At 51.6% G+C, this 9,983-nt stretch overlaps 2 protein-coding genes across 2 annotated transcripts; both read right to left on the bottom strand.

Annotated features, from left to right (window-relative positions):
* Nucleotides 1–7,973: 7,973 nt before the first annotated feature.
* IUM83_11078 (uncharacterized protein) lies at nucleotides 7,974–8,301 on the bottom strand (the record flags this gene model as incomplete). The annotated part of the gene is made up of 2 exons (XM_067935620.1): nucleotides 7,974–7,999; nucleotides 8,097–8,301. The coding sequence occupies 2 exons, from the start codon at nucleotides 8,299–8,301 to the stop codon at nucleotides 7,974–7,976; spliced, it is 231 nt and encodes a 76-aa protein (XP_067798848.1).
* Nucleotides 8,302–9,271: 970 nt separating this feature from the next.
* Nucleotides 9,272–9,685, bottom strand: IUM83_11077 (Serine/threonine-protein kinase Nek2; the record flags this gene model as incomplete). Its single annotated transcript, XM_067935619.1, has 1 exon — nucleotides 9,272–9,685. The coding sequence occupies one exon, from the start codon at nucleotides 9,683–9,685 to the stop codon at nucleotides 9,272–9,274; it is 414 nt and encodes a 137-aa protein (XP_067798822.1).
* Nucleotides 9,686–9,983: the final 298 nt, after the last annotated feature.

Raw genomic sequence — 9,983 nt, 5'->3', positions numbered from 1 at the left:
CGGCGTCAAGCGCAGCACAATATCGTCTCCGATCCAAATGTGAAGCTGACACGACCATGCCGCGCAAGACCCGCCCTAGATTTTTACATACATGCATGTCCACCCTTGAGAGGAGGATGGTGTGACAGGCTACTGTCACACGGGTGCCATCGCGAGTGCGCGGTGGCCAATCACAGTCCCGTGTAGGTTTAATGGTTGGGACGGTCTCGAGTGCCGCGACAGTCCCAACACTCAATCAGAGTCTTATTTCCTACGCGCCTGTGCAAGTCGGTAGCGGCCTCAAGCCCGTTACATCTTCAGCGATTGCATCACAGTGAATGTAGTCTGCTTTTGGTATCGTGGTTTGATCCGTGATGTCGTTGACCGAGAGCTTTCCCGGGTAGGACAGGTCGTGGATGGTTCGCCCGGTCGTGGTGGGGTCGCCGCCAGCCTTGTCCACCACTCCGAAGGGGCTTATAACAATTTCAGGCCAGAGATCGAGAATGTCCTTGTCGAGCACCAGACAGCGCCACGAGTCTTGCTCCTTTCGAATGTTTTTTCCGCAGCACATTTAATCGCCTTCGATGATTTGCAGTCGAGTTGTTCGATATCCGCACTCTTCGTTGACGCGCACGCGAACATTTTCTGCCGCAATAGTTTTTAGCAGTTCCAGTCGCTCGTACCCAGTGCACAGCCTTTCAATCACAGCAGTGCACATCAGTTTGTTCGGGCGGTAGTCGTCCGGCGTCTGCCCTCGAATCATTTCGACGACGTCGGTCAGCGTAGGCTTCGTTTGGCGCACGAACTCGGAGAGGACCCTTTTTTTGTAGGGGCCGATTCAGCAAAAACGCAGTTCCATCTTGCCCACTGAGTGAGATAGGGTACTCTGTGACCGGCAGTGAAGCCAATGCGACGCAGAGTTAGACTCAGTTGAGCCCTTCGGATAGCCTCGATAAGCTGGCTCCGGGCTTGAGCATTTTCCCCGAGGCATGCCGCCACCTGGGACGAGATAACCGGACGCAGTCGAGTTGAGCGTCGATACTGGGGTGCAACCGCGGAGCGAACGCCCACATTACTTCTTGACGCACGCTGTTGTACCGACCGGCCATTCGCCTCGCCCCCAAGCACAACTTCCTCAGGCCTCGCTGTGGAAATGCCTACCTTGGGTGCCTCCATTTGGGCTGCTGCATGTGCGTTCGCCGGTGGCGGTAGGCTCGTGAGTACCGGTGTAGCCACATCTAGCTGTACAGGTATAGCCGAGGTTGGATGGTTGGCACGAGATGACTGCGTGGCCGAAGGTGGCTGTATGGCCGAGAGTGGCTGTATGGCCGAGAGTGGCTGTATAGCCGGTAAATTCCGCGTTGCCTTGAAGTGCGAGTCGATTGGGGTAGTTTTTGCAATTAGTTTCCGTTGTCGTGCGTGCACACTTGAGCTCGATGCCACATCATTAGCAGAAGACAATGTATTTGACTGCTTAACTTGAGTGTCTCTCCGAAAGGTCCTCGAGCTGTCCACCTCTCGGCTCTGTCAGCGACGGTTGCGGTCTGTTAATGTAGCAGGCTTCAGTGCTTGAGAGAAGGACTTGTAGAAAAGACGGTAAAAGTAGGATTGAGATTAAGTAAGTTATGGAGCAGGGAGCTAGTCTTGCTGCTCACTCGAGAGAAGTATGTGGTTGCCTAAAACACAGATAAATATCGTGCCTACCAACCATTTGACGTTGAATATCAAAGTTTAGAGTCACTGTACTGCGCGTGTCCTTTCAGTATTAGAATAAAGGGTCCACACGGTACTTCGGCTAGGGCTGTGTGACGAGCCCTAACCTCAACAGCCTCCCTGGCTCGTCATCAGGGAACTATCCGGAGGATTTGAGCCAGCACTTTTATGCTTGGCAAATCGTATCGTAGTGATTTGCGTGTCTGGATCGCAGTCCAGACACCGCGGGTTCGAATCCCGCAAAGAACACTGTTTTCACTGAGCAGTGCAATTGCGGTTGACTAAGGGCTTTGGTAGCCCTCTGCAACTGCTGCTTGCGCTGATTGGTGAGTACACTTGTGTTCTGGCGACGCTGTGACCGGTATCATGGCTTGCACTGATGTCAAGGGGTTATGCTTCATAGTGCATCACATTATTATTAGTAGCTTTATTGTTGCTTCATGTATGCTGTATATATTTGGCGGCTGTGTGCCAGGAAAACCTCGTGAGAGGGGAAAACCTATAGGGCATCGTGAGTAAACCTTGTAGGAGAAACCTCACATATAACCCGTGACTCAATATGCATTGAAGTGCTACGATTAACTGAGTTAGTGTCTCTAGTTGTCTTAAGTGTTGCTAATTGTCGCTGTCTGAAGTGAATGCATACCTAAATTGCGACGCAAATTTCGAAACTGATGCTTGTCTAGTGCTTTCGTGAAGATATCGGCTACCATCGACTTGGTATTGCAATAAACGACGTTGAATTCGTGTCGTTCTACCTTTTCTTGAACAAAATGATAACGGATGTCAATATGCTTTGATCGTCCGTGTAGTTCCGGGTTGGTAGCGATCTTAATGCAGCTTTGATTGTCCTCCATAATAACTGTCGATTTAGTAGTAGAAAACCCAAGCTCTTTGAGTAGTAGTTTAAGAAATATGACTTCTTGCATGCAATGACATAATGTGATATACTCTGCTTCCGTAGTCGAGAGCACTACCGTGTGGTACTTTCTCGATAGCCATGATATCGGACTTTTTCCGATCATTGTGACATATCCGCCAACTGATCTTCTAGTGTCAGGGCAATTGGCATAGTCTGAGTCCGTGTAAGCTGTCAGATGATCAGCTAGATTGCTGGCGTCAATAGATGTTGATCCACCTAGCAGAATACCTTGGTTTGTTGTGCCTGATAGGTATTTTAGACCTCTTATCACTGCTTTCCAGTGTTCCATTCCAGGATTTGATAAGAATTGGCTGACTTCGCGCTTATAGAATGCTAGATCTGGGCGAGTGCCAACCATGAGGTACATGATACTTCCAACGACCTCTCGGTATGGAATATCTTTCATTGCCTCCCTCTCTTCTTGAGTGGTGGGCTCCATGGCTTTTGTGATCTTAATGCTGCGGTCTGATGGCGTCGCAGTTGGGTATGTGACGAGGTGTTTGAACCTGTCGAGGACATTTATTGCATACATGCGTTGATGAATGAGAATGGTTTTGTCTTTGCGGTTTCGTTCGATTGACCAGCTGAGGATGTATTTCACCTCCCCTAAATCTGTCATTGAAAATCTCTGTTTCAGGGCCGATTTAATACGACATACGAGGTTAACCGTGGGAGCGATAATAAGCAAGTCATCCACGTAGACTGCAATGTAGCAGACCCGTCCGTCAAATGTCGCCATAAAGACACAGCGATCCTTAATCAGCTTTCGAAAACCGAGACTCTCTAGGAAGGTAGACAATGTCTGATACCAAATACGAGGTGCTTGTTTAAGACCATAGAGGCTTTTTAATAGTTTGCACACCAAGTGTTCTTGACCAGGGGCAGTGAATCCCTGCGGCTGAGCCATGTATATTTCCTCATATAGGAAGCCATTGAGAAAGGCAGTTGTAACATCCATCTGATGGATCTCATAATCAAGAAGCGCAGCTATGATGAGGAGAAGGCGAAGCACTTCCATCCGTATGACAGGACAAAATATCTCGTCGTAGTCAATACCATACTGTTGTAAAAATACTTTGATAACAAGACGGGCCTTGAATCTATCTATCTCGCCAGTGCCAGTATACTTGACAACAAAGACCCAGCGGTTTTGGAGAACTCGCCGGCCTTTCGGCGGAGGGACAAGGACCCACGTCTTATTTTTCGTAAGGGACTGGTATTCGGATTCGGCTGCTGTTCGCCATTTTCTCGCGTATGAAGATGCCATTGCTGCTTTATATGTTTTGGGTTCCGGCACGTAGCGGATAGCAAGTAGGCTGAGAACTGAGTGAATACGTTCTGCTGCTTCCTCGGAATCTTCCTTAGAATTTAGCTCAGTCAGATTTATTTCATCCTCGTACCGAGGGCGTTTAGTTGAGCGATGTGGAGGAGTAGAAGGCGTCTCCGATATGAAGGAATAGTTTATTGTGCCACGTTCAAGGGCATTTCTCAGTGATGGAAGCGGTTTCGGCGTCGCTGCGATATCAGATGAAAGTGGGATAGTCTCGTCACTTGGTCCGACCTGCGGTGTATGTTCCGCCTCTACAGGTGTATCGTCTGTAGTTGTCGATGGGGCTGGATCTGTCGATGCGGCAAGTTGTAGTGGCAGTGGCAGTGGTTCGGAGGTATCCTCAACGGTTCCAATCGTTGGAAAACTGGTTTCATTAAAGACCACGTCGCGACTGTAGACGATCGCATGAGATTTTACGTCCATAAGACGATAGCCTTTCTTATGTTCGGGAATACCCAGATAAACACATAGCTTAGCTCGAGCATCGAGCTTGTCCCTGTAGATGTCATTCACGTGAGCGTATGCTGCACAGCCGAATACATTCAGATACTCCATGCTGGGTTTACGGTTGTACCAGAGTTCGTAAGGAGTGCGTCGATATGTGTTCTCGCTAGGTGTCATATTTAGTAGTGTAGTGACGTGAGTAGCACATTCCGCCCAAAGCATCTTAGGTAGTTTGGCATCGAGTAGGAGAGCACGGATGCGTTGTAGGATCGTGCGATTTCGTCGTTCGGCTACACCGTTTTGTTGCGGTGTGTATGCATTTGAGAATTGTGCATGTGTTCCATACCGTGTAAAGATAATTCGACCAAATTTTTCATATTCCTTGGCATTATCGGCTTGAAGTACCCGAATATCCTTATCTTCTGAGGGGCCTGTATACTCAAGAAGATGAATGTCTGAGCGGAAGATATTCAACGCTTTCATCCGGAAGTTCTCGTAGCAGGAGTATAGCTGACTCCGTGCTTTGATAGGGTATAGGAACATGTAGCGAGTGAAGTCATCAATAAAGACAACGAAGTACCGGCACCCGCTAATACTAGGAACAGGTAGCGGTCCACAAATGTCAGAATGAACTTTATGTAGAGGCATGGTAGCACGCTCAACATGTATATTGGAATGAAATGCATTGCGGTGTGACTTCGCATAAGTGCAAGCAGAACAAAAGAAATTGTCTCGGGGAACTACGGCTGTGTCTTCGAGCCCCTTAAGCGCCTGGTCCTTAGTCAGCGCCTGTAAGACACGAAAGTTAGGATGACCTAGGCGTTTGTGCAAGAGCATAATAGCAGTGGGCTTACCTGACATGGCCACGTGGACTTCTTGCTTTTTGATCGGCGAGGCCGTGAACTGGTACAGCTTGGCACTGGTAGGCTTCTCTGCCTTGACATTGAACCTTTGGTCCGACTGCACCGTGCATACGGCGCGCTGGAATGTGAAGCGGAAGTCATGCTCCACTGCTGCAGGAACCGATAAAAGGTTGAACTTCAGTTGAGGTGCGTAGAGCACGTCGCGCAGCGTGAGTTGGCGGTGTTGTCCCTTTGAGTCGGTGACTTGGAGCACGACATCGCCGGTTCCTTCAATTGGATTCTCGGATTTTCCGCCGCCGGTGATGAAACCGGAGGCAGGATTCTTCGAGAAGAACCATTCAGCATGCTGAGTGACATGACTCGTGCACCCTGAATCGATGGTCCAGTTGGAGTCGAAGCTAGCGCTGGCTTGAGCGGTGGGGCTGATGGCAGGTGGTGCCGGCTTGATTACAGTGGCAACCGCAATACGAGCCTCATCACGGCGAGTTTGGCTGTAGCCTCCTTCTTCACGGTGAGACAGTTGTTGTCTCTTGTCGTTGGCGCCACGGTTGTAGCTGCCACGACCGCCGTTGTTCCGACCTCGGCCGCCTTTCTGCCATGATCCACGGCCACGACCCGAATTGTTGTCATGTCGTTCGTAAGGGTGGGACCTGCGAAGATTTCCGCCGCGAAACTCGAAATTCGCTGGTAGAACGGTGCCCGCCTTGACAGTGCCATCGCGGAGATCCTTCTGCAACCCACGGCATAGTCGAATGTGATGATATGGCTTTTGGCAGTAGCTGCATACTTCGCCGTAGGACGTACCACGTGATGTGGGTTGCTCTGGTGCAATAAGTGCACGTTCATCCTTGGTCCTTCGACTTTCAGGAGTACCCTTCGCCAGAGAGTAGCGCGTTTGCGCCTCCATCTTGCGGACTTTATTCTCGATGCTCATCTTGAGTTCATCGTACGGGATGTACTTCCGATTTCCTTTCCAGATGCGCAGATCGTCCTTCCACGACGCTGGCATGGAGTGGAACAGGTACAGTGACTTCTGTCCATCCGTGAGGACCGATTCGGTCGCCTTGGACGCGGCTCTCATCGCGTCTTCGAGAACGAGGAAAAACTCGTTCACATCACTCCCTTCCTCGTACTTGGTTTCCATGAGGAAGTGCTGGATGAAGTACGGGTCGCCATGGAACGCGGCTCCCTCGTACTTCTTGCAGATGGCTTGAAAAATGGCGTAAGCCGAGTGAAGGTTCTTGACAAGACGGATGTGCGTGTTGTCCATAGTCTTCATCAGGAAGGCCTTGGTTTGTGCTTCCATGTGGCGCAAGCGTCGGGATGACAGCGGTGCTGGTCTCTCTTTCTTGGCTCGGCGCTGCGATTTCCGCTGCGAAAACGAGCATATAGGTGAGGGTGGGCTGGGTGTCGACTTTGTCTTGCCGTCCTCGTCGCTGGCCGCTTCGTCCTCCTCGGAGCTTGACTCATAGTCGACGGCTTGAGAGTCGTAATCGACAGGAGTAGAAGCCTTGGGAGGGTCTTCGACGTCGGACATGTCGGCGTTGTCTGACGAACCATCTTCATCTTCGTCGTCGTCATCGCTCACTCCGTCGTAGTCCTTCTTGGTGACGAAGCCGAGGAGGTGCTTGCCATCACGCGATGCCGTCACTCGGGTCTTCCACACGTCGAAATTTCTTGACCCGGTAAGTCGGGGGAAGTCGTCACTCGAGACTTGGCTGGGACTCATGACCTGTTAATGTAGTAGGCTTCAGCGCTTGAGAGAAGGACTTGTAGAAAAGACGGTAAAAGGAGGAGTGAGATTAAGTAAGTTATGGAGCAGGGAGCTAGTCTTGCTGCTCACTCGAGAGAAGTATGTGGTTGCCTAAAACACAGATAAATATCGTGCCTACCAACCATTTGACGTTGAATATCAAAGTTTAGAGTCACTGTACTGCGCGTGTCCTTTCAGTATTAGAATAAAGGGTCCACACGGTACTTCGGCTAGGGCTGTGTGACGAGCCCTAACCTCAACACGGTCGAGGCCGACCGTATGTCTTGTCCACCCACTCCTGCACGCGAGCCGGAAGCCTATCGGGCCAGTTGTGGGCGCGACGCCGATTGCCACAACGATTGTGGGTGACCCCCCGAGCACGGCAGCCCAGCGACGTTAAGGAGGCACAGCTCCTGGTCGCAACGGTTGATAAGCAGGAGGCGACGGATATCGACAGGCACAGCTGGTCCTCGGCTTGACTCGCGACGTGACATGCGCCCTGCTTCTCGGTGTTCGTGTCCGGCGCATCGATCAGACGAGGTCAGCGCACTCACCAGCGCGAAGGTCCACTCTGGGGACCGATAATCAATTGCGCGGAGCGCCTCGCTGTAGCCGTTCCACCACTGCGGACTGTTCGACTGCAAGTGTCCCAGTGCATCGCCAAGGAACTTATTCGCATACAGCAGGGTCAGCCGCACTCTCGTTGGGTTGTTGCCCGGGTCCGCGGACTTATTCTTTGCAACGAACACACGTAGACGAGAAGTAATCTTCCGTACATGGTCATGTACCAATATTCATTGCCGAAGGCTGCGGGGCCATGAATGCCATCCAAAATATCATCGTACGAGTCACACCGAGTAGGGGCCGGTGGTAGCACAGCCGACGAGCTGAAGGCGCTCGCAAAGTTCGAGTTGTTTGAGCCATTTTCAAGAGTGTCCATCACGGATACTTCGCGAAAGTGTAGCAGTGTCAGGCCGCGGGAACCCAGCCGTCCACTGAATAGAGCCATCAACACTGCCGGAGTAACGACGAACTTGATGCAGTCCGCCTCTCTCATCCACAGCACAAAAGTCATTGGAGACAAGGTCTTACCTTCTTGCGGTGAGTACAGCTTAAACATCCTCCCTCCAGCCAACAGATGAGCTTGAGGTGGGTTGTACTCACCTTTCGCTTTCTTGGGGCCTTCAGGGAAGCTGGCGTAGGACAGAGAACAGAGCTCACGCGGTGGGAGCTCGCCCCTCTCATTAGGCACCGTGCCCACGCCGTCGATGGAGAGCTCGTTGCGGTCGCCTGCCATCGACTGCAGGAGTAGTTGAAGTCGGGCATTTTCCTCTCGGAGTGCAACCATCACTGCCGAGTTATCTTCCCGCACATTTGGGCCGGATGCATGAGGCGCTGCCATGCGGACGCCACTGACCATGGGTGTGGGCAGGGGACCCTAAAATAACATTTACATTTATCATGGGCTTCGAGCCTGGATAAATTATGGCAAGTGTCGAGGCTGCACCAAACATACTTTATGACCTGCGCGCAAGAAGGTAAATAAATAATTGAGTAATTGGTGTCAATAAGAACACAGAGCCACAGGTTTTTCGCACATTCACGTGTATTGAATGAAGAGCGAAGTTACTAGTGCATGGCCTCAACAACCGTCTTGGCGTCCCAATAGGCAGTGTTTTCTCGTAAGAAAAGAATCATCTCCAAGGTGATTGGCATCAGACCATGACGTTCATGTCCGAACGTGATGCGAGCCACGCTGGTGTCACTACAACAGGAAACATTGAAAGTGGTCTTGCAGAAATTTGTAAAGGAACAGCAGAACGACTGGGTGGGCGCTGCAAGAAATAATTTAGGGTTTGATACACATAAAATTACCTGAAATAATGTGGCCCAACATAAATAACGGGCACATCTAGGCATGATTGAGAAAATAAATAACTTGCTGTTATTTATCAAAATTACTGCAGCAACAATATTTTTTGGGGGGGCCCTGGGTGTGGGCGACATGTGCCCGCTGCCCGCTCGATCCGCGGGGTCGAAAGTTGCTAGAACCTTTCCAGGTCAAACCCTGTGCGGTATGCCGGTGCCCTTGTCGTTCGTGCCGCAGGCTATGCCGGGCCAGGCTGTACAGTTGGCGTTGACTGCGGCGTTGGTGGGGCGGAAGACCCCGTAGAATGCTGCAATGCGGCAGCCACCGCTGCACCTTCCGCCGCTGCTTGTGGACGCAGCGACCTCAGCGATGTCGCCGCGGCACGCGGGGTCGCCGGTTATTCACCGTCATTCGGGTGGGCTGCCGCCGGGATTGGGACCTTGTCCTCCATGTCCGACTCGTCGGACGGCAGGGTGGAGACGCGCGCCGACATTCTGCGTGGAGCGGTCTCATCCGCCCCGGCAGAGCTCCGCTTCACAGCCTTCTTTTTCCCCTTACGGGCCACCGCTGCAGTCTCCACGGCAGCACTCGCGGGTTTCTTGCTGGCGCGCTTGCTAGACCGGATAGGAGGGGGTTCCGACGTCTGACGGGCAGACGAGGCAGTCCATGGCTCGTCTCCTCCAGTCGCGTCTCCGCCAGTCACGTCGACGACGTCGGGTGCGATTCTTTCGCTGTCCGAAGAGGCTCCGCCAGCCTTGGACGGAGGCGAAGAGTTAGCCGTAGCGCCGGTGCTCATGTTGTTCGTGGTCATGGTAGTTATTAAGCCCCCCCCCCCCTTCTTGTTGAGATTCTGCTTCTTATCGAATTCCCGAGTGCGAGATGACTGGCGAGCGGAGCTCGAGCTTCTCGAATATTCAGTGTGGAAAACACAATTTCATTCGCGCCGCCTTCCAGGCTTTGCATCTGAAACATACCCTCATTTTTAGTGCGCTGGGGCCTTTCAGTCACGCTTTGTACTAATTGTTCTATGTCGCGATCAAAGCAGGATGTTCCAACTCACCTCATTTAATGAGGAGGGACCACGGGAAACAAAATGGTACTTATTAACC

The sequence above is a fragment of the Phytophthora cinnamomi genome (assembly GCF_018691715.1).
Source record: "Phytophthora cinnamomi strain GKB4 chromosome Unknown Contig7, whole genome shotgun sequence".
In the NCBI taxonomy this organism is placed as follows: Eukaryota; Oomycota; class Peronosporomycetes; order Peronosporales; family Peronosporaceae; genus Phytophthora; species Phytophthora cinnamomi.
This window is presented reverse-complemented; position numbering and strand designations above follow the sequence as displayed.